Genomic DNA, 24,868 nt, shown 5'->3' with positions numbered 1-24,868 from the left:
ACATATAAGTGAGACTATACTATATTTGTATTTCTCTTTTGGACTTATTTTACTTAAAGTAATGCTCTCAGGATTCATCCATGGTGTTGCAAATGGCAGGATTTCATTCTTTTTATGGCTGAATATTATTCCATTGTGTGTGTGTATATATATACACACACATATATATATATATATATATATATATATATATATATATATATATATCATTTTCTTTATCCACTCATCTGCCAATGGACACTTAGGTTGTCTCCATGTCTTGACTATTATAAAAAGTTCTGCGGTGAACATGGGAGTGCAGATGTATCTTTAAGATAGTGATTTTGCATCCTTCAGGTATATACCAAGAGGGGAATTGTGGGTTCCTGTGGTAGTTCTATTTGTAAGTTTTTGAAGAACAATCATGCTGTTTTCCATAGTGGCTGTACCAATTTATATTCCCCCTAACAGTGAACAGTTCCTTTTCTCCTCATCTTTATCAACACGTATCATTTCTTGACTTTCTGACAACAGTAATTCTAGCAGGTATCAGGTGATATCTCATTGTGGTCTTGATTTGCATTTCCCTGATGATTAGTGATGTTGAACACCTTTTCATGTATCTGGTGGTCATTTGAATATCTTCTTTGGAAAAATGTCTATTCAGTTCTTTTGCCCATTTTGTATAGGATGTTTTTTCATGGTTTATTTTTGCTATTGAGTTATAACAATTCATTCATTTCCTTTTTTAGAAATTTAATATAAATGTAAATATATTTTCATAGTCAAAAATATATAAAATAAATAAAATTATAGGAAAAAATTGAAGTCAATCAGAATTCTATCACCAATAATTAATCACCAAGTAAAATTTGGGAGTACTAAGTGCAATTTTTTTACATAAATAAGCCTATATCAGTTGAGGTCTACACTTTTCACATAAATTTTAGATCATGGTGTTTTTTGGATCCTGCTTTTTTGCATATTTTACTATTATATCACATAATTGTTACTGTGCCATTACATATTCTCTGAAAACATAATATTACCATTTGGACAGTATATGTAATGTATGTGTATCGTGATTTATTTAATCATTACCATATTGTTGGAGATTTTCCAGATAGCCAGTTACCCCTAAATCATTTGTTGCATAAACATTTCTTCCTTTTGGTGTATGATGCTTTCCTTATCATATTAAACAATAGATCAGCAAAATTTTTTTGTAAAGAGCCAGATGGTAACTATTTTAGACTTTTGAGAGCCATACATACTCTGTTGAAAGTACTAGACTTCTGTCATTATAGCAAAAAAGCCCATTTATAAACCAATGGGCATGTTTGAGTCCCCATAAAACTTTATTTAAAAAAACAAGTGGCAGGCTGGATTTGGCCCACAGATTTTCCAACTCCTGTATTAACTCCTAGATTGTATAACTACCAGGCTTAACCGACTGAGCCACCCAGGCCCCCGTTATAACTACCAGGCAATTGTTCTCACTAACCCATTCTGGCTGATTGACCATCTTATTTTTAATATTGTCTACAGTATAAGTTGTGAAATACTTACTATTTCTTATAATACCTGGGAGGACAATCTCATAAACTGTTTCCAGAGGAAATTTAGCATATTTGTATCAAATTTTTAAAAAGTCCAGTTGAATCTATGATTAGGCATATGTCAAACTTAAAAATTTTATGAAAGGGGCACCTGTGTGGCTCAGTCAGTTAAGCGTCTGACTCTTAATCTCAGTTTAGGTCATGATCTCACGGTTGCTGAGATTGAGGCCAGTCTCAGGCTCTGCACTGAAAGTGTGGAGTCAGTTTGGAATTCTCTCTGTTCTTTGCACCCCCCAAATAAATAAATTTTAAAATAATTTACTAGAAAAAAAATGACATTATAACACCCAGTTTACATGTTAAGGAATGTGTTGTTTTTCTCTAGTTTTCTCTTTTTCCTAATAACCTTCTCTGTTGGTAGATGATCATTACTTTGCTTTCTGTTGAACAACAGTAGCTGTTCTTCTTAATCATGACCGGTAACTGTGATATTAAAGAGAGCCTCCAGAATGGGAGTGTTAATTCTCAAACATATAGGACATTATATTCTCTTTCTTATTTCTAATTTTACTTTTTAGTTATATTTGTCATAGGCTTGCTTATTTTATTTTTTCAAAGAATTATTTCTTGTATTTATCAATTTAATAAATACCCTCTTGCAATTTCATTAATTGATGCTTTTTCATTTCATCCTTCTGCTTTTCTAAGATAAAAAAGAACAATAAAAGACAGTTCTTTTAATGCTTAGCATTATTTATTGTAGTTCTTTTGTATTTAATAATAAAATCATTTAAGGCTCTGAATTTGTTTCTGCAGCTTTGGCTTTAGTCTATGACATTTTTACCTACCATTTTCAAATATTTAATTTTTAAATACTCTATATTCTAAGTGTGATTTCCATCTTGACTTATAGTTAGGTTATAGAATACCTTTTTTTTTTTTTAACTTGGAGATGCTGGAATATTTTTATTTCTACTATTCTCTTAACCCCTTAAATGGAGACTACAGTTTATACTTTATTGTATATATTGAGACTTTATACTTTGAGCTATGAATCTCTTTCTTTTTTGCAATTATTGTTTGGAAGTTATCTAAAAATGTCACAAAGTTTAGCACAAATCTACTAAATTACTTTCATTATATCCTTAATTTTCTTATATTTTGGTTTGGTTGAGCTCTGGAAGCTAGAAACACACAGTGATATTTTACATCTCACCCTCAGTCCACATTTATTTTACTCTAATTGCTAATTAGTTTTGCTTTCTCTATTTGTTATATTATTTTGTCCATAAATAGGTTATATCTTTATTGTAAATTTTAACTCTCAATATAAAGTTAACTTGCTTAATGTAACATTGAACATTTTACTCTTGAAATATAGTTTTCAATAGCTATTTTATTTTGGTTATTTTTTTCCTGTTTCTTTCTGAAAATATCAGAGTTTGATTGTTATTTTGGCTTTTGAACATGCCTGAGAAATCTTTCCGATTTAATCCAATCACTTAGTTCATATCTATTTAGTTATTAACATATAATGCTATAATTTTGCTTTATATGTTTGCTTTGTGTCCTTCATTATCCACCTTTGGGTATATGAACTAAACTTTTGTATGCTGATTTACTCTAGTGGTATGTAAACGATGTATATTCTATTTTTGGTTCTAGTTAGTGGCTACTAGATATTCTAGAAATATGTTTGAAAGTATATTTTCTAAGCATTATTATCTATAAAAATTTAACTCTTTATTTTTCCTTCTATAAGATCAAGGAATTCACATGTCTTTATATCCATCCTCCTCTCTCCTACCTCATTTTTCTGACTTCTATTTATTAAAAAAATTTTTTTAATGTTTTAATTTCTTTTTGAGAGAGAGAGAGACAGCGTGAGCAGGGGAGAGTCAAAGAGAGAGGGAGACACAGAATCTGAAGACAGGCTCCAAGGCTCTGAGCTGTCCACACAGAGCCCGATGCTGGACTTGAACCTACGAACCGTAAGATCGTGACTTGAGCCGAAGGTGGACGTTTAACCGACTAACCCCCTCAGGCGCCCCTGACTTTTAAAAATAAATGAATGTTACAGTATTAGCAGATAATTTTATGCCATTTTTTTCTTTCAAGGATTACTTTTGACATTTGCATTTAGTTTAGTAAAAAGACACAGCCATTTCTTAACTTGCATGTTTCAATACATTTCACCAGTATTTTCAAAACAAATTTACTCATTTTTTAATTTCTAAAAGTTTAAAGTGATCTTAAAGGATGCAAATTTTGTTTCTGAGTATTTTTTAATGAAGTAAATCAATAGATACCTCAGTACTCAGAGATTCAAAATATTTTTTTCAAAAACATTTTTATTGCCTTCACAAATGATTGATGATTTAGCTGCATGGAGAATTCTGGAAATAAGTGTGTCTTTGTTGGCTTTGTTCTTAAGTTTCTAGAGAAGTCTCTGGCTATCCTGATCTTGTACTTATTATTTTTGTACAGCATTGTGTTGGGTCACCTTTTTAATTCATTTAATATATACATATATTTTAGATGTTTATTTAAATTTGAGAGAGAAAGCAAGCAAGAACTGGGAAAGGGCAGAGAGAGAAGGGAATCCCAAGCAGGTTCCACACTCAGTGCAGAGCCTTATGTGAGACTCGATCCCACAACCCTGAGATCATGACGTTAGCCAAAATCAAAGGCTGGATGCTAGCCATCTGAGCCACCCAGGCGCCCCTCTTCATTTCATATTTTAAGTTTAACTATTCACCTGGTACAGATTTAGGTGTTAGCCACATTTGTTTGGTGAGCCATTTCAATCCACATCCTCAGTTCATTCTTCAGCTCAGGACAGGTGGTTTTCATTTGTTTCCTTTTTTGCTTACTCATTTTTACCTGCTTGAATTTTGTTTACAACGTTAACTTGTGAACACTTGTTATCAATTTGACCTCTGTTGTCTTTCCTCAGTATCTACCAGCATTCTCAGACAAACAGAAAGAAGGAAGGAAGGCATTTTTTACATATTTCTCTATGTAGTTTTGGCCAACTTAGTTTTACGTCCACATCCCTGATTTTGATGTATATGATTTTTAGTTCTACAACATGCGGTGTATTTTTTGGTTGTTGTTTTGGTAAGAACACTTCACATGAGATCTACCCACTTAAAATTTTCAATGTATCAAATAGTACTGTTAATTGCTGCTTCTTAATGGATAAAAATCTGGCCATTACAAGTTTAGTTTACATTTTCACTCTTTCTCTGGTTTTAGCACCTTTATTGAGATATAATTAATAATCCTGAAATTCTCCCCTTTAAAGTGTATAATTCTGTGATTCTTAGTATAATCACAAATATGTACAATCATCATCACAGTCAATTTTAGAACATTTTCATTACCTCAAAAAACAAAAACACAAAAACCTCCATACCCTTTGACAACCCCCAGTAAATCTCTGTCTCCCTCCCTCAACACCAAGCAGCCATTATTGGATCACCTGTATTGATAGATTTGCCTCATCTACTTATTTCATATAAATGGAATCATACAGTATGTAGTCTTTTGTGACTTTCCTCCACTTAACATAATGTTTTCAAGGTTCATCCATGTTGGAGCATGTATTAGCACTTCATACCTTTTTGTGATATGAATAATATTCATATAGCTGAATGATATGCATGGATATCACACATTGTATTTATGCATTTATTAGATGATAAATATTTGGACTATTTCCATTTTAGGGCTTTAATGCTGCTATAGACATCTGTATACAAGTTTTCATATGGGCATATATTTTTTTAATTTCTCTTGAGTATATACACAGAAGTAGAATTGCTGAGTTATATAACTCTGTTTAACCACATGAGGAACTGAAAAAGCATTTCTCAAAGGGCCTGTATCATTTTTATTCCCACTACTAGAGTGTTGGGGGTTCCAATTTCTCCATGTCCTCAGTCTTTTTGATTATAGCCATCCTAGTGGGTGTAAAGAGATATCTCACTGTGGTTTTGATTTGCATTTCCCTGGTGACTAATGATGTCTTTTCACTTATTTTGTTGGCCATTTGTATATCTTTTTTGAGAAATGTTTATTTAAGTCTTTTATCCATTTTTAAAAATGAGTTGTCTTTATATTGTTGGGTTGTAAGATTATATATGTATTCTGGATTCTAGACCTTATCAGATATATGATTTACAAATATTTTCCCTCATCCTATAGGTTATATAGGTTTCTTTCACTTTCTGGATAGTGTACTTTGATATGCAAAGTATTTTTCATATTGATGAAGTTCAATTTATTTATTTATTTTTGATTGTCTATACTTTGAGAATCATATTTAAGAATCCATTTCCAAATCGAAGTCATGACAATTAACCCTATGTTTCCTTCCAAGCATTTCATAGTTTTATCTCTTACATTTAAGTCTTTGATCCATTTTGAATTCATCTTTGCATATGGTGTGAAGTAGGGGTCCAACTTTATTCTTCTGAATGTGGAAGCCCAGGTGTTGTAGCACCATTTATTTAAGAGACTATGTTCTTTCTCTATGGAATGGTCTTAGCACCCTTGTTGAAATCAATTGACCAAAAGCATATGAATTTCTTTCTGGACATTCTTTAATCCCATGTCTGTCCTTATGTCAATACTGCACTGTCTTGATTATAGCATATTTTGAAATCAGAAAGTATGAGTCCTCCAACCTTTTTGGGTTTTTTTTAGACCATTTGGTCATTTCAAGTGCTTGCACTTTCATATAAATCTTAGAATCAACTTTTCCATCTCTCTAAAAATGGTTTTGGGGGTTTTGACAAGGATTGTACTGAATCTGTAGATTGTTTGGAAGAATACTACCATCTTAATAATATTAAGATTTCCAATCCATAAACATTGGATGCCTTTATATTTATTTAGATTTTCTTTAATTTCTTTTAGCAGTACTTTGTAGTTTTCATTGTACTAGTCTTGTACCTCCTTGGTTAAATTTGTTCTTTATGATGCTAATATAAATGGAATTTCTTAATTTTATTCTTGTATTGTTCATTGCAAGCATATAGATATACAAATAATTTTTTGCATATTGATTTTGTACTTGGAAACTTTCTGAACACATTTATTATCTATTATTGAATTTTAATGGATACCTTAGAATTTTCTCTGTATAACATCATGTTCTCTATAAACAGGGATATTTTGGATGTGGATACCTTGTTTTTTTCTGGCTTTGGCTAGGGCCCCCAGTGCTGTGTTGAATAGAAGTGGTGAAAGTTGACTTTCTTGTCTTGTTCCTGATTTTGGGGGGAAAACATCCAGTCTTTCACTAATAAGTCTGCTGTTAACTTTGGGTTTTTAATACATGCCCTCTATCAAGTTGAAGAAATTCCTTTCTATTCCTAGTTGTCTGGGTGTGTTTATCATGAAAGGGTGTTGGATTCTTTTAATTATCTCTAATCATATCCATTTTAATTTAAATATCTTTACATAAAAAAGTAATTGGGTAAGTTGTATGAAGTCAGCTTTCTTATAATCTGATCTTTTACTTCTTATAGAAGCCATATTTTTTTAAAAATTTATTTTGATTCCAAAATAGATGCTTTGATTTTTTTCTATTACTTATTTCAGTAATGATTTAATCAGTCAAAATGATGCTTTTCCTTTATGTGTTGAATATTATGGCTCCCTTTTTAAAAATATGTATACTGGCTCTTTTAATTTCTCTATACCTTTGAGCAAGGAGAGGTCTCTTTTTCAGTATAAGAGGTGCGGGCTGTTCTGCCACCTACCCCACCAGCTGTTAGGTTCCTCCTCTTGGATTATATTAGAGTGCAGAGGCCCTTGTCAAAGTTCTATGCCCAGCACTCATTCATGTAGTGTATCATTTTAAGGAGGGATCTCCAGCTTCTTAGGATGGGTTATATGACTGTAGGAAAGTGGATTTACCTCTGAAAACTTCGGAAATGGTTGTGGATTTGACCCAAGGCAACCTCCACTAGAACACACCCCTGGTGGCTCTTCCCATTGCTGCTGTCCCATCCCAGGATTCAGTGCCCTGGTGACCTTTGCTGTGCCACTCCTGAGCCCAAATAGGGTCTTAGAATCGGGGGGGGGTGGGGGATTAAGAAGTGCAGATTCAGGGGTGGTATAATGGCCACCTCTCATCTCAAGGGCAAATGATTTTAAAAAACGCAAGGTTGAGGATGACCTGACTGTTCCTCTCACCAGCAAAAGCTGCAAGTCTCTGACACCAGGCCAGAAGTATTTATCAGGGCCTCCTGTGCACCAAGCACTTTCCTGTGTATCTCACATGTATTAGTTGTATTATCCTCATAACTGCTCTCTTATTACATTTCATAGATCATGAAACTAAAGAACAAAAAATGACAAACAACTTTCCAGGGTCACACGGCGACTAACTGGTAAAGCCAGCATGAAACCCACCCTCTGGCTCTTGTCCCTTGAGCGGACCAGCAGCGTTTCCTCCTGCGCCTGCCCTGGTTCTGCTCCTGTGTCCCCGGGCACATCTGAGCTTTAGTGGAGGGTACATTCATTCTCTTCGGGGTCTGGTTCCTTCTGAATAACATTCCTAGTTTTCTTTGCTGTTGGAATTTTCTATCATTTTGGGTGTTTGGCAAGTATTTCAGTAAGGCAAGTGAATCTTGCCCCATGAACACCTGTCATCTGAACTCAGAAAGTCCTCATGGAATTCTTTGCGTATGAGCTTGACCCTAATGTCTGTAATTATTGTATGGATGATAAAATCAAAGCCTAGAATGAATGGTTAGTCCCCTCCCCCAAGCCATAGAACTAGTGATGGCCAAGCCGGATGAGAACTCATCCTTCCATGGCTTGTTCCCCACAGCGTTTTGCCAGGTAAACTGCAAAACCACTGAAATTAAATTTAACTGCCTTTCCTAACCCACTCCCACACCCTCAAGAGCCACAGGCAAACTTTGCTTTGATTTCCCTTTAGACTGCTTGATTTCTTCTTACCCTGGAAAATGGAATGCAGACTCTTACTTGAGAATTTTCTCAAATTTGGCTGGGTGACACACGCTGTTTTGAGCTCTTTGATTTGATACCCTATTAATTTTTTTCAGCCCTCATTGTTTGTTCCTGACAGACCTGTTGTTTCAGGTGTGAGACAAATGTACACATAGAAGGAAACTTTTATCATATGCCGTATTTGCCTCAGACTATTGAGATTACTTAAAACAAAACAAAACAAAACAAAAAACCCAAAGTGTGCGCACCAGGGCATCCTGCTTCTTGCAATTTTATCTGGCGTATTTAATTCTGGGTTAGATTACTATCAAAACATGTAGGAAATTGTTGAGTGTGTGGCCTTAATGATGCCCTTGGCATCTCCTTCCAACACAGAAAGATGTTTTGCCATGCGAGGCAAGGAGGCTTCCTGGCATCGGGTGACAGGGCCTCAGAGGAGTCCCCTTGCGTTAGCAGCCTGTGCAAGCTGCATTCGCAAAGTCTCTCAGTAGATATGTGGGACTCGAAGGGAAGCAGTATTTGCATCCCTACTAACACCAGTTATGGCAAACACCAACCATTTAGACTTCAGCCCTTTAATACATGTTCCCTGAAGTGGTTTCTGAAAGTCAAGCTCTCATGGCAGAACCCGGTAGGAGAGAAATGAATGGAATAATTGGAGGCTGCTGTCTTTTCACTTCCCACATGAAATTATTTGAAGAGACAGGCCAGAACTTTAAACAGGAGACACTAAGAAAAGTTGTAATTTGGATGTCTGTTGTCGTGACTCTAGGGTGTTTGCTTAAAGGACTTTTTTTCTCCCCCCAACTCCCTCCCCAGACATACTTCAATGACAATATCCTTACACTCATCCGGACCCTGGTGACTGGAGGAGCCACGCCGGAGCTCGAGGCTCTGATTGCCGAGGAGAATGCACTTCGAGGAGGCTATAGCACCCCCCAGACGCTGGCCAACAGGGACCGTTGCCGTGTGGCCCAGTTAGCGCTGCTGGATGGGCCCTTTGCGGACCTGGGGGTGAGTTCATGGCGCAGAGGTCACCTGAGCTCACCGACTGGGAATAGCTTGACCGGAGCGAACTGGGTCCCAGACTGAGGAGCCAGGCACCTGTCTTTTCTGTCTTCTGTGATAACTAACTAGAGGTGATGTTTATGGTTTGCTGTGCTTTACATGCAGTCATTCATCTTTATTCCCACGGCCATCTTTTGACACAGGTTCCACTACCAGACATTCTCAGGAAACTGACGCTCAGAGAGACTGAGGACTGGCTATCAGGAATTTGCACCAGGAACCCTGGCTTTCGAGCCCATGTGCTTTTCTCTCTCCCCTTTAGGTATCTTCTACCTTAAGCCAGGAGGCATCAGGCGTTTCCAGCATGTGGCCAGGGGTCGGACCCCTTTCCACAGGGTCTTAGCATACCTCAGGGCTACTTCACTCCCAAGGCACATTAATAGCCCATGAGGAGCTTTCCAAAACCACTGACGGCCATGCCCAATTCCCAGGATTCTGAGTTTTTTGTATCTGGGTATGAGCAAGGCATTAGAGGTTTTTAAACACCACCGGTAATTATGTGCATCTAGAGCCCCTGGCCAAACAAACAGCGTCTCCTGTGAATCTTTTAATGGCTCTAGTTCCAGACCTAGGTCTTTGCATCTCTGAGGCTGGACCCAGGCAATCTCCCCCATGCCCTCCATGCCACAGAGGGGATGACCACTTTCCCCCCTTGGGCTCACATACCAGCTGCATTCTCATACTTCAGCAGAAGTATGCAGTCTTGACCCTTATTTGCAGCCCTACTCTGCTTCCATGAATGGGTTCAAAGGGTGGAGAACCAAGTCTTGGGAACCAATACATTTATCGTGCCAACAGTAGTGTCGCCCACGGAAAGGGTCACTTTCTCTACTTCTGAAACCCTGATGCCGACTTGCACCCTATTTTAGCATGGTTATGGGCAAGGACCTATGTTAGACTGGGCTTTTTGGAAAGGCAGCTTCCATAGCTAGTGGCCCCTTGCATCTATCATCGACTTATTTTAAAAGGATAAAGACGTTAAATGTCGGTAAGATATGGCCCCACTTGTGTTCTGTAATATGATGCCTGTGTGGAAATTCCAACGACAGGAAGGACAATGCAGCCACTTTATTCCCAGTGATGTCATTCTTCAGTGCCCTTCCTGTACTCACGCCCACCTGAAGCCAGCATTTCCAAGTGAGTGGCGTTGCTTTCACATTCCACATCGGGCCCCAGGCCCTCTGGGACGTGGCTGTGAACTGATTAGGACTGTGAATCCTACTTATTCAGCCTGCAGCTCTCTACCTCCTGGGGAACACATTCTCTTCCACCCGTGCCATCTCTGAGGTCTGTAAATTGTGCTTTTCACACAGTCCTTTCCCTGAAAGAGTCTGTCACCATAATACCTGGTGGGGTCTTTTCTCCTTGCAGTGATTTTAATTATCACTCGAGCAGTTTTGACAACACGGTCAGATCACAGTGATTACAGCTGAGCTGGGGCTAAACATAATCACCATTTTGCCCAGCTAGTTTCTTCTCTGCCAAACTGGCATCTGAGACCCTCACGCCTGACACAATCACTTAAAATGAGGAAGAGGCACATTCTCTCTAGGGCTCTCATTGCTACAGATGGAAAACTGGGGAAAACTGGAGAGAACCGGAGGAGAACCCCATCATTATCTGATCCCCCCAAATTACCCGTATTGGTTGTAGGCTGTTAATCACATTGACTTCTTTAGCCTCAGTCCCTGGGGACCAACCCGTCAGCCAGGAGACACCAACACAAGCTTTCACGAAAAGGCTCTGTTCCCCCTGGACCTCTACTTCCAAGCGAATGAAAATGTTCCTCTCTGTTCTTTTCTTGTCTCCCAGGATGGCGGTTGTTATGGTGATCTGTTCTGCAAAGCTCTGAAAACATATAATATGCTTTGTTTTGGAATTTACCGGCTGAGAGACGCTCACCTCAGCACCCCCAGCCAATGCACGAAGAGGTGAGTATATTTCCACTCTGCTCTTCCACCCCGAACGCAGAGACAGAAATGCCCTCTCTTGTCCCCGCTGTGAAGGCGAATGGCCAAGTACCTGCTCTCAACAGGCAAATGACTCTGCCTGCATTAAGTCCAACACTGGGTTTAGAGGTTATGGGAAGCTTTTTTCTTTAATTACTCATAGCAGATGTAAAGATATTATGGGAAGGATTCAAATTTTATGGAATAGTTCCTAGACAGGAGCATCTCCTCCAAACTCTAGCTACTGGGATGATTCTGCTGGGACCTAATATAGAGATATTTCAGATGGCTTGTATTTAAGACAGATGAGTCCTTTGCCATATCTTAGATGCCTTTGTTTTTACTTAATATATTTTTAATTGACTCACTTTTTAAACTTTTATATATTTATTTCAAGAAATTTGTGTATTATCACCTTAAGCAGAAAAATATAACAGTTTGTGTGTGCTATTTATACTCTTAATTGCATTAACATAAATTCATGGCTGCCCCAAATTAAAAGCATATCATAGAACTTCCAAAATCTGTGCATTTGTGTAATATATCTCAAGAAACAATGCTACAGAGATTAGTATTTCTCAGCTTTGCTTACACATTAGAATCACCAGGGGTGCTTTTATTAATTTTTGATACAGGAGACACAGAGCATGAGAAGGGGAGGGTCAGGGAGAGAAGGAGACACAGAACTGGAAGCAGGCTCCAGGCTCTGAGCTGGCTGTCAGCACAGAGCCTGACGCGGGGCTCGAACCCACGAACGTGAGATCTGACCTGAGCTGAAGTCGGAGGCTTAACCGACTGAGCCACCCAGGCGCCCCCAGGGGTGCTTTTAAAAAATATTCCGATTTCCCTGATTTATCTGGTCTGGGTTAAAAGTATAGATAATTCCTTAGTGCCCAGAGATTACAGCATATAGCCAGAGGTGTGACTAATTGCTGTGGATCAGTCAGTTCTCTAAGGTTAGTGAGCATGAGAATCACCTACAAAGCTTGTTACAACACAGATTGCTGGACCCCACCCCCCAGAATGTCTGACCTTGTAGGTCTGGAGTGAAGTTGCTTAAGAAGTTGCATTCTGGGGGCACCAGGGTAGCTCAGTGGGTTGAGCGTCCAACTCATGATTTCAACTCAGGTCATGATCCCAGAGTCATGGGATCAGCCCCATGGCGGGCTCCATGCTGAGGGTGGAGTCTGCTTAGGATTCTCTGTCTGTCCGACGGGTATGAACTGGTATCTCAGTGATACCAATTGATTTGTATTTCCCTGATGACGAATGATGTTGAGCATCTTCTCATGTGTCTGTACAAACATAGAGGGAAGCAAACCATAAAACTCTTAACTACCAAGAACAAACTGAGGGTTGATGGGGGTGGGGGGATGGGAAAAATGGGTGATGGGCACTGAGGAGGGCATTTGTTGGGATGAGCACTGAGTATTGTATGTAAGTGATACATCACAGGGATCTATGCACACTGTATACACCGTATGTTAGCTAACTTGACAATAAATTATATAATTTAAAAAAATAATTAAAAAAAAGTTAAATTAAAAAATATTCTATCTCCCTCTGCTCCTCCCTTTCCCCCTCTCAAAAAATAAATAAAAGAAGTCGCATTTTATTTATTTTCAAATGTTAGTTGTTTTGAGAGAGAGAGAGAGCGCGCGAGCACATACAAGCAGGGGAGGGGCAGAAAGAGAGAAGGAGAGAGAGAATCCCAAGGAGGGTCTGCACTGTCAGCACAGAACCCAAGGCAGGGCCAGAATTCACACACTGGGAGATCATGATCTGAGTCGAAATCAAGAGTCAGATGCTTAGCCCACTGAGCCACCCATGCACCCTCAAGAAAATGCATTATAAGCGATGCCCAGGTGATATGGGTATGTCTGGCTTGAGGACCCACTTTGAGATCTCCTACTACTATAGAGAAGTGGTGGTTATTTTGGGTAGTTGTTTTGTTTTGTTTCAGTGGTGTCTGGTGCTAACCAGAGACAGCGCGATGGGATGGGGAGCAGTTAAAGCAAGGAGGGATCTTATCTTCTCTTAGTTAGAAAAGTCCCTGCCAAAATTGATTTTTAAAAGGTAAAGAGTGAGAAAGGGCTAAGAAGCTGTTAGGTCATGGGAAACAAAGACCCTGTAATTGTGTCAGAACATTCTCCAGTGAAAGAGGCCGTGCAATGAACCTCTTGCATGCATCTGGGCTACTCGGGATCAGAAGGGAACTCAATCTTCAATGGAAAGGGGCACGCAGACCATTGGAAGCACAGTGTGGTTCTCCTAATATGGGCACCAATTCAGCCTCTGGTGCCAGGGCTCACAGCTGGCCTCCTGTACTGAGCTGAAGAGCGGAAGATCTAGTTCAACTTGGAAGAGAATATTTAAGGTCTTGGACCAGGTAGAAGCCTTCCAGATCCTCTGCAAGACCTGCAGATCCTTTTGGTTCAGAGAGAGGTGAAATACGCGCCCAGTTCTCCTCATTCTGTGACCCCTTTGCTTTCCTGTCCAGGTACGTCATCACCAACCCCCCGTACGAGTTTGAGCTCGTGCCGACAGACCTGATCTTCTGCTTGATGCAGTTTGACCACAACGCCGGCCAGTCCCGGGCCAGCCTCTCCCATTCCTCCCACTCATCCCAGTCATCCAGCAAGAAGAGCTCCTCCGTGCACTCCATCCCGTCCACCGCAAACCGACCCAACCGACCCAAGTCCCGGGAGTCCCGAGACAAACAGAAGTACGTGCAGGAGGAGCGCCTCTGATATGTGTGTCCACTGCCGCCGTGTGTGAAACTGTATCTGCCACTCGTTTCCCCAGTGGGTGTTCCCAACAGTAACTCCCCCTTCTCCCCTGTAGCCCCCCCTTTTTTTACACATATCTGCATATGTATGATAGTGTGCATGTGGTTGCCATTTTTATTTCACCACCATAAAACCCTTGAGCACAACAGCAAATAAGCAGAAGGACCAAAAGTTATTTATGATTCTAGGGGGAAAATAACGCAGAGGCGTGCTCCAGACACAAATAGCTCACCGCGGGAAGGAGTTCGCAGAGCAGAGGAGCGCCATTGTGATCGATGTCGGTTTTGCAAAGCAAGTTTAGTTAATGTAGAAGTAAAGTTTGTTCTGATTGATCAGGATTATCAGGGTGCTTCGGGTTTTGATTCTCTTGTTGTTTTCCTTTCTTTCTTTCTTTTTTTTTTAAATACACACGCAATAATATATACATACACATTTCTTTGAAATAAGTAACCAGAAAGCAACAAAAACATATCGATTGTTTCCACTCTCTGGGCTGAAGTATTGCGAAGCATTTAAAAGGCTTTCGCCATTTGTGTAGATGATTATTAAGCACCTGCTTTTATAAGAGAACATCCTAGATTTTTTACTCACCATGGCCTTTCGTCCCAGAGCCAGCTTCCTCTGGGAGTTCTTATGCACATTTTTACCCTTACTGTGGAGGAAAGAATAGTATCCCATTTGTGGATGTATCAAATTCTAGTCATCTAAGTGAACAGAGGTTTGACTGCATATTAAATTGTTATTCTGTCTCCTTATGCCATATGACTAGCTATTTTTTTTTCTTTCACTTTTGACATTTGGGATGAAAAGCCATATGTATCATAAATATCAGATGTAAGTCATTAAAAACTGCCTTCCTGGGACTTTTACATCTTTTAAAAGGTGAATTACTTACCTTATGTACAGAATAAATAATGCTCAGGAAAGAGCAAGTATTTTTCCATGAATTCTCAGGGGACCTTTTTACTCCCCTTTGTTTGATTAGCTAGGGCCCCAGTGCCAGGCGGGAGCAGGGGCTGAGGCCAGGCTAGAGTGTGAGGAAGATAAACCCAGCAGCAGATCATATTTTTCTAGGACCCGACATGCTAAATAAATCAGAATGTGGGGGGGAATCGAGCCACAGTTGACTCTGACTTGACAGAGACAAAAGCTAGCCACCACCTCAAACTGTGGGCACAGCTGCATGGCTCTGGCTGTCCCAAATCAGAAAGCTGGTGGGAAAATTCCCCCTCCTCATTTTCTTGAACACATCCAACTCACTTAGTCAGAGGTGAATGACAGCAGTAGCAAACTGCTCCTTATCATTACAAGATGGGGAAGAAGAAGGTGCAACAGTGAGCCAAACACATTTTGGTATAATTCTTTGTTTTCTTTTGGTTTCTTCCTTTCCTTTCTTAACAGTTAGTAAAGCATGAGCTAAAAGGTAGAAAAATCCCTTTTTCAGCATACCGTTGTCAGAGGTTTATGCATGCTGTAGGCAGTGCGGTAGTTCTTATGAATCAGCAAACTCCACCATAACCAGATTCTTGTCTACTTGAAAAAGTTCCATCGAAGAGAATAGGGGCGGACGGGAGGAGAAATGTGTCACAGCGGTACCATCTCTAAAAAGGTGTTTTTATGGTGAATGCTTTGAGTTCAGATTTCGGATCCCCTCTCCCCCCTCCCCCAAGCATGATAGTTTTGGAGATTTGCTTGCTGTGTGAATGACAAGCACTTTTACTGACAAAATGGTGAGGTTCGTCTGCACCTATGCCCCCACACCAAAGACAGGGCAGTGCAGCATTCAGACCAGGAATGGGGTGGGGGGAAATTGTATACATGTATATTAAAAAGCCCTATGAGTGGAAGAATTTTTTTCAAATTATTTTTGTCCCCATATATATTGATTTCTATATTACGTATATCTATCTTTTTATATAGAACTGTATATCTATATATATGCACACACGCATATACATGTATGTGTGTGTGTATATATACACACACATATACCCCAGTTTGGGATCATGAAGAGCTTTTCATGCATTCTTTGCAAAGGAGGTTATAAAGTTGTGCCCATAGAACATTTATAACTATAAGAATGTGCCAGTTAAAGTGCTCAACAGGAAATATGACAGTTTAAAAGCATTGTAAAACTCACATAGCTTACTTCTCTCTCTAAAGTGCAACAAGGATGAATAGAATGGGCCAAGGTATGACAATTAATGGTTCTGCATGACCTAGCCACTGCTGGGGGTTTTCTTCTATAACGTTGTCCTTGTGAAAACTTTTGTGAAATTAAAAAAAAAAGGAGTTACAAATTTTATTCTGTTATTGGTTTGTTTCTTTTTATTTATATTGTTCTGTTTGTGGTTTTCTTTAGTTTGTTTTGCTTTTTTTTTTCCCCTCCCCTTTTCCCTCCTCTTCCCTCCCTACTTCTCTTTCCTCCACTTTCTAAACTGCTCAGCGCGATGAGGCTGTGCTGCTGCTACTGCTAGATCCCTTAGAGTTTGTTTTGGTGTTCTTGGTTTTGGGGTTGGGTAATTTGGGGGGAACTTCTCTCCATCTGGCTTGCCTTTAAATCTGCACGTGGCCTCCCTGCCCACCTTGGTACCTTGCTCCAAGTCCAAAAGCATTTTCCCATCAAGAAACCCAGCTTCCTTCACTTCCCCCCATTACCACTACCCCAACCCAGCCCCCCATCAGTCTGTCCATATCTCTGTGTTTATCTTGGCAAGACCTACTAAATCAAAGTATGATGCCAGGTGATAAACCTTGCAGGTGGAAGACATTTGCAGCGATTCCATTTGGCAAGCCTGCTTCTTGGTTAATGTTTTATCCGTCCTTTTCATTTAGACCAGGAGGTTTATTCATGACAAAAGCATTGGTCTCCTTTATGTTTGAGCAGGATGACCCCAACTTAAAACTGTTCAGATATGTGTATCAACTCATAGCCCAAACCCAGTTATCTGGGGTTTCATGACTCAGTCTCTGTATTTTCCAGGTCTTTCCTGTCCCCTGCCTTTCAGGCATTTGTTAAATCCCATCCAGAGATTGGGTAGATAGAGAGAAGTAGATCCAAAACATGTCTTATACACACTCTGTTAGCAGCTCTGGTGAGATGATGTTGTGACAGGAATGGACTGGGAACAGACTGTGACATGAGATGAAACTTTGGAATTTTCTCTGGGCTTAGGGCACACACTTGAGAGTTGACTACAGTATTTGGCCAATGATATATTCAGTGATGAAAAGGTATCATTGTGACCTCTCTTCTGTCAGCTAAAACTACTGCATTATACTTTCCTCAACAGAACACAGAGTCTCCTCCATTGTTTCCCATGTGATCCCAAACTTCCCATTCCCCCTTCAGGTTCTCTTAGGAAGCAAGCACACAGGGTTCTCATGTCTCTCCCCTTCCCGCTCCTCATAAAAAAGAAAAGAATAGAATAGAAAAGGGAAGGAGAGGCAAGGAAAGGAAAGGAACGGAAGAGAAAAGAAAGGAAAGGAAGAAAGAAGAAAAAGAAAGAAGTAGGTAAGATTAGAAAGTGAAAGAATTATTTGAAAAGAAAGTATATGCATTTAAAAAGAGCCAATAGCTAGAAACTCAATTATCTGAACCATTCTAGGAGAGAAGCAATTTGTGAGCCATTCAGTCCAATTTGCCTTAGGCTTTGAAGGGCTGAACCTTGAGTGAGTGGGCAGACCAGGAGTTGCAGTGAAGCCTTCTCAGCCTCAATATTCATCCAGTTGATCATAAAATCATGAACACCCCTAAAGACCGATACCCAAAGTCCTCCCTGAAGCCAGTTCAAATGGATAAAGGGAAAGCTGGACCCATATACATAGAGTTCTACCACAACTGAAGTATCAAATTCTGTAATGAATATTAAAGATTGTGACCCAGAACATTACGATAACGCTCAGTAATATTTTGAAATAAATTGACCTTAAATATTTGTATAGCTTCATCATATTATACATTATCTTTACTCCTTTGGCTTATCTTTAAAAGAATACAAGGAATGCCTCTAGGTAGTTTCCCGATGCTGCTCTGCTTTTGGCCTTTTCTTCTGAGAAGGGGAACAGCCTTCTAAGTTCCATGAGACGGAGGAACTGACTGTGCCTCCTGCCAGCATTGTCAAGGTCTCAGATGACCAGAAAAACCTTTGACTGGCTCTTCTTCAGCATGGGAAAAGCCTAAAGGTGTCTGCATCCCAATAGAGACAATTAAATCAGGTTCCTATAGCAACAGGCTCCTGAAGGATAAAGAGGATAGTGTAGAAACTTGGGGGTCCACGGAAGTCAAGACAGGATAAAAATCAGTGTCTCCGTCAGCTTCTTCAGCCCATCCCTGCTTTGTCATGACATGATGAAGTGTAAGCTGTGGGCACCTGTTACTAAATTGGTTGTCTGTCTCCCACCAGATTACACGTCTATTACCTAGGGAGGTGAAAGGAGGTTACCCCTTGCCATCCAAAAGGGAACAGTAAGGAGTCTGTCCTCAGGGTGTCCACTGAATCAAGGCCCCAGAAAAGGGCCAGAGGGCCAGTTTGCTCTGCCCAGCAAATGGCAGCATTAGAGTTTGAGTGAAAAGAGACAAAAAGAGTCATGGCGGACAATTGCAAATAAGTGACAATTTTCATAAATGGAAGCGGCTCTGGTTCTGCTACAAATGATTTTCATTCCTATGAAGTAGCCATATTTTGCCCACGGAGAGGCAAGAAGGCAGTATGCGTGGGCGGGGTCCGCCGGGGGCCTCAGGCTCTGCCAGGCGGAGGGCAAATGCTGGCCTGCCTCCCGGAAGGGTGAGCTGTGAAACCGTTCGGCGTTACCTAGGAAGGTTCACCTCCTGGTTAGGGCTACTGTTCCCAGCTGTCCTCTCTATCCAAATTGAACCTTTTCCTTTCAAGCCCTCTCTGTCTCTAAACCTCAGCTTGTGGTACAGCGAGAAGGCCAATTATTCCAAATACGTTTGCTGTATTATCATTTCTCCTTTAATGCACCTTCTCTGGGGAGTAGTTATGTGAAAAGGCTAAATCCCACAGCACGGACAACCCACAGAGCCAGCAAAGAGGCTCAGTTTTCACAGGGCAGCCTATTTCTTCACTTGCAGGTACCCAGGCAGTCAGGTCCACCCAGCTCTGGAAGAACCCCACCAATAGCCCCCTCCTCCAGGCTCCTTGTGGCTTGAGGAAGTCCAAACTCGTATCTTGGACCCTTCTATCTCAGTGATGAACGTAGGAATGGAAGAAGCAGATAGTTCATGGGTGGGGTAGGGCACCTGTTGTGTATAAAGCCATTATTTCAAGGATACAGGTCCCAGAGGAGGGTAGCACCCTTGAAACCGCCCCCCCCAGAAAGAACGTTGGGACACGCCTTACTCTCCTTACCTTCCAAATGAAGATATTCCAAGTGAATCCTCCTCTGTCATCCCTGCTGCCAAAATCCCCATTCTGCACGGCGGCACCCCAATTTCTGTTCCTTAGTTCTTCATCCCCAGTTCATTTGCAGCCACACTGAAAAGTACCGCCCATCCTATGTGCCCCTTTAGTACTTTAATGCTAACATGTAACATAACCGTATATGACAAGCTGACACCTTACCATTTACTTGGTGCCAGATACTTTTCTAAGAACTTTACATACATTAACTCATTCAATCCTCACACAAGCTCAGATATACATGTGGTTGGCATCTCTTTTTGAAGGATGCAGAATCTGGAAGGCAGATTTGTTCAAAGTCATCCAGCCAGAAAGTGGCGGAGTGGAATTTAAAGCTGGGCTATGACCTCTGCCACAGTGCTGTAATGCTGCCACCATTACTGTCAGACACACGTGCTCACATTTACTTACCGTGTCTCCAGACCTACAGTAGGTGCCTCACCAGCACTAGCGCCTTTCATCCAGACAACATTGTTAGGAAGATCTGATCACTAGTGCATTTTATAGAAGAGAAACTAGCTGAGATCAATTATATCGTGACTTGCTTGGAGCCATGCAACTACCGTGTGAGACCCCAGGTCCATGTAACCTTCCCCACTGCCCCACACCATCTCCCTAGCTCACACTTCATCGCTAGTCCACGGTGGATTGCTCATAGCATGGCTGGTCTTGATAGGAGCCTTCTCCTGATGGCAGTGCCAGGTCTTTCAGAAGCATCTCTCTGCAGTTGCTGTCTAGGTTGCATCCTCTTCCACTAGCCCATTTGCCAGAGACTGAAATGCCTCCCTTCCCTGATTTGGGCAGGTCACATGCTGTATTCGCAGCAACGACATCATGTTTTTTATCTTCAAGAGACTTACTAACAAATACGTTTGTTTTTTTTTTTTCTGGCAGTGAGGAGCCACTCACAGCCAGGTCCACTGCCCCTCTCATTTTTGGAACAAAAATGAAGCTCCCAGAAATCTTTCTGGCATATGGGATGAGGCAGAGAGAGGAGATAAACTCAGGGATTTGGATCTATCCTGGACCACTTCAGCACCCATTTAAATCCCTTCCCCGAGTATTCTTCCTTATGGCTAATGTTGTACGCTTCCCATTGGCACAGTTTCTTCTTTGGAAGGTGAGATTCAATGAAGTAAAGTGTCATCGTCACACAATACAGAAGCAAATGACTGGCGATCAGAAAAGTGTGTGTTCCTCTAATGCCCTTTGGGAGAATCTTTTCATGAAATACCTTTGCCCTCGGATATTTTACTAGAATGCTCAGAGCACTGATATATTTCCATTTCCTCAACATCCTATCCAACCAAGTCTCCGACAACATATACGTTTATATCTTACAAGGCACCCAAATTTAAAAGCCTGTTTCTCAGGCGTACTGAACACCTCAGCTCATCACCAGGATGCATTTTAACACAAGTCCTTCTTGTGTGGAAGCTTAATGGCCAAAACATAGGGGCTACTCTGCTTAGATTTTCTTTTATGGAAAGAAATTTAGAAAGAAAGGGAATGAAGCTTAAATGGAGAAATAATGCTCTCTATCTTACCGACAGCAGAAGGAAATTGATATTCTCTCTGCCGTGAAAGGTCAAAATGCCAACTTTGAATTGAACTGTAAAGACTAAATTCTGAACAATTATTCTCTGCAGCAGTTGTAAAAATTTCAGCAAATTGCAGCTGTCTTAGGTCTTGCGCCCAAAAGACCTACTCATTTCCATCAACAGAGTTCAGTCTCCTTTCCAACCTGGCATGTCCAACCCAGCACTAAATCCCTTTGCAAAGTCAGTCCACGCAGTGGCACAGCCAAAACCAAGGGCAGCTCAGGCAAACAGCACAGACGCCGGGTTCAGCTCTTCTGAAAATCATCTTTATACATAAACCGTCGGAAAAAGTCGTAGTTTGAAATTGTTTCATCGGCCTGGCAATGCTTTTAAAACATGATAACCATCACACTTTACTCCTCTCTGAAAGGTTAGTTTAATCGTAGATCACAAAAAATTGGTTTCCACAAATGCATAATGGTTCATCTATGTCACACTTGAACTAAATGGTTTTTTAAATGGAGCTGAAATTATTTTGATGTGTACACAGTCCTGGATTTCTATACAACCTTTTTTAACCAGTCCATCAGGAACCTTGCCTCTAAAGCCTCATTAATAATTCAGATGTGCTGATGACTTTAAAAGATCTATGGAATTGAAGCTTAGGAAAAAAAAAAACTCTGCTTGACAAAAAGATAAATGAATGTAGAAAGAAGCTGTAGGAGTCTGGCAAGCTGTAGATCATCTCAGAACAGATTGTAACTTTATCATTCTGTCAGGGGGAATAATTTAAAGCACTTAATCAGTTAGCTTCACTGTGAGGATGTAGCATTATGAATTCCTATCGTCCAATCTGTTCAAATCAAAGTGAACTTAATCATAATAGGTGAGAGAGCCAGAGCAGGGGAAAGGGGAGTGGAGAGTGATCCGAGAGAGACCGTAGTTTCCTGGGGGTAAACTGAGCTGCCGAACAAAGGGTAGTGAGCAAGCTCTCACCAGCCCACTCCGGTGACAGTGTTTACATTGAGAGCTCAGACTTGACGCAGCAAGAGAAAGGGTGGCTCAAGGAGGAACAAGCAGAGCGATGGTGAGCTGATCACAGATGCCGAATTTATAGATCATTAGCCCATCAGACCGACACACACACACACACACACACACACACACACACACACACACGCTCCTCTATCAAGTCAGGTGAGCGATTTTTGTTATCGGTCCAGAACCATGGACAAGGCAGTTGTGAATTGTTCCGATAGGTAGAAGACAGGTCATTGTCTCTAGAGCAATGGATCTGCCTGAAAGCTTTTTCCTTTTTTCTTTTCTTTTCCTAAACCACTGATATGATTCCCAAATTAGGATGTCTTATTTGTCCAGTCTCTTCATATCTGTACACATAGCCGATGATCCAGAAAGTTGCAGTCCTAGAAAAAGGTGGGGACAAGGCCTGAGTCCCATAAAATACCACTGAAGGGCTAAGAGGATGCAAGGCCATTGTTTTTCTCTCCCCAGCACCCCCTCCCCCTGAATGCTCTGACTCAGCATTCTCCCTCAGCCGTCTCTGAGTTTAGGGTGGCAAGGAAATGCCAAGACTTCATCGAGCTCCCTTGTCAACAGCTTGGGTATTATAATCGGTTAAGATGTTGCCACTATAGTTCATGACTTTATACCAACGCAGAGCTTTCTTTCCTGAAATAACAAGCCATCTCAAAACCGTCTTAAAACATTGGTCGCCATTCTGATTTTCAGTCTCATTGCCAAGGAAAATCTGTGGGCTTCCTTTAAGGCCCTCGAAACTGGCTGCAAAGAAAAAACTGAGAAGAGTGGTATATTGAGATATAACTTTAAGTATGTCTGTCACAAGCAAAGCCAAGTACAGGTTGGGAAGAGGAGATCCTGCGTAAGATTCCGGATCACTGGCTCTGTGTCAGGGACAGTGTCCCTCATGTTTCACTCAGATCAGTGAGCACACAAATCTTTCCTCGGGCACAGTGTTCATGCCCAATATTTGATATGTTCAGCATCTCCTTCCCACCAAAGATTCCCAGTCCACTAAAGGAACCCCAGAGAACATTGCTGGAACCCTTTGTTCTCAGAGGTCCTACCCATGGTCCTTGCGAGTCCCAAGGGCATGCTCGTCATTACTCGCCACAGGCATCAGAGGTGTCCCGGGTTCTGGATTTCTCCCTACACTGCACTCCCTCTTAGCAACTACTCACTGTCAGCTTCTATCGATTACATCTTTGCATTTTTTTTTCAAGGAACTTTCCAAAGCCTTTACCCTAGGACTAATTAAACTTCTCATTTCTCCTTCTTGTTCTCTATCCGTTTCGCCCTTTAGCAGAAAAGAAACGGTTTACAGATGAACCGGATAATGCCTATCCCAGAAACATTCACATCAAGCCCATGAGTACCCACATGGCTAACCAGATCAACCGATATAAATCCACAAGCAGCTTGATCCCACCAATCAGAGAAGTTGAAGATGAATGTTGACTTCCAGGAGACCAGAACTCTTTTTTTAAAGCCTGACAAACTTCATAAATGGTGATGTGACTTTTCTTCCTCTTACATGCTGAATCACTGGTGGAAACGTTTAGGATAAGCGAGAATTGCAAGAAAAAATAAAGTAGACAGATCTTTCTCTTTGTCTGCCTTGAATATTGCTTCCATGTATTTTGGAAAAGAAAATGATTTCATTTATAAATGAACATACTAAAATAGTCATGTATAGCCTCTAGCATTTTAAATTATTTTTATTTATTAGAAAGAAAATATATTTTTTCTTTTTCTTTTTATTTCATTGTCAAATATCTTCCCTGTATCTAAACAATGCAAAATCAAAATAAGTAAGTGGCCAGACTCCTTAATACATATTTCTCTTCCTTCTCTCTTTTTCTTTGAGGAGAATGAAGGTCACCACCACAATTGATCGCAATGAAGGGAAATGGATTGCTAAAACAATTTAAAAACGGTCCAATGATGTAAACATGTACTTTAGTAAATTCATAGAAGAAGACAAAAGGGGGCAGGTGAATTTCCTGGATGGGTGTGTATTTTAGCTGCACTGACACCAGCTCTTAATAAATGGAAACTTATTTATTTTCACAGTTGAAAGTCATATTTTTGTAGTTTTAGTTTTCATTCTGTATTTTCCTCCCTTTGTTCACATATTTAAAGGGAAGACCTTCTTGCAGCTTTGCTACAATTGCCAGATCAGGTTTATCCAGCCAACTAACGATGCCAGGAGGGGCGTGAGCATGCCTAGGACGTGGAAGTCGAGGACCAGACGCTCACAAGATATTGCTCTCTTTGCTGTTCTGATGGTGGAGACTTCTCAGGGAATGCATTCCCTATCTCCAAACCACCCGCGCAAGTACAGGAATTTAAACTCTGGGAGGTTCTGGTGGGCTTTCTCCCCACTCCCCAAATCTCAGAGCTTCTAGCCTGAAAGTTTGTGAACGGCCGTGGATGGTTCCACTTAAAAATAAGATATGATAATGCAGTCATTCTTTTCACTGAGTTTTTGTTAAAAAGCCAGAAAATTTTCATGATCAAAGAGACTACTTC

General features: G+C 40.6%; 1 protein-coding gene across 1 annotated transcript in view; it reads left to right on the top strand.

Annotated features, from left to right (window-relative positions):
• The window catches only part of KCNMA1 (potassium calcium-activated channel subfamily M alpha 1), a 507,555-nt gene extending 483,147 nt beyond the window's left edge, over positions 1 to 24,408 (top strand). Inside the window, exons 28-31 of the mRNA XM_029919828.1 lie at positions 9,348 to 9,542; positions 11,409 to 11,527; positions 14,046 to 14,270; positions 23,640 to 24,408. Coding sequence (XP_029775688.1) covers positions 9,348 to 9,542; positions 11,409 to 11,527; positions 14,046 to 14,270; positions 23,640 to 23,664 — 564 coding nt within the window. The 3' untranslated portion in view covers positions 23,665 to 24,408. The remainder of the gene's footprint in view (positions 1 to 9,347; positions 9,543 to 11,408; positions 11,528 to 14,045; positions 14,271 to 23,639) is intronic.
• The last annotated feature ends 460 nt before the right edge of the window (positions 24,409 to 24,868 follow it).

Source organism: Suricata suricatta, chromosome 2 (assembly GCF_006229205.1).
Source record: "Suricata suricatta isolate VVHF042 chromosome 2, meerkat_22Aug2017_6uvM2_HiC, whole genome shotgun sequence".
Taxonomy (NCBI): Eukaryota; Metazoa; Chordata; class Mammalia; order Carnivora; family Herpestidae; genus Suricata; species Suricata suricatta.
This window is presented reverse-complemented; position numbering and strand designations above follow the sequence as displayed.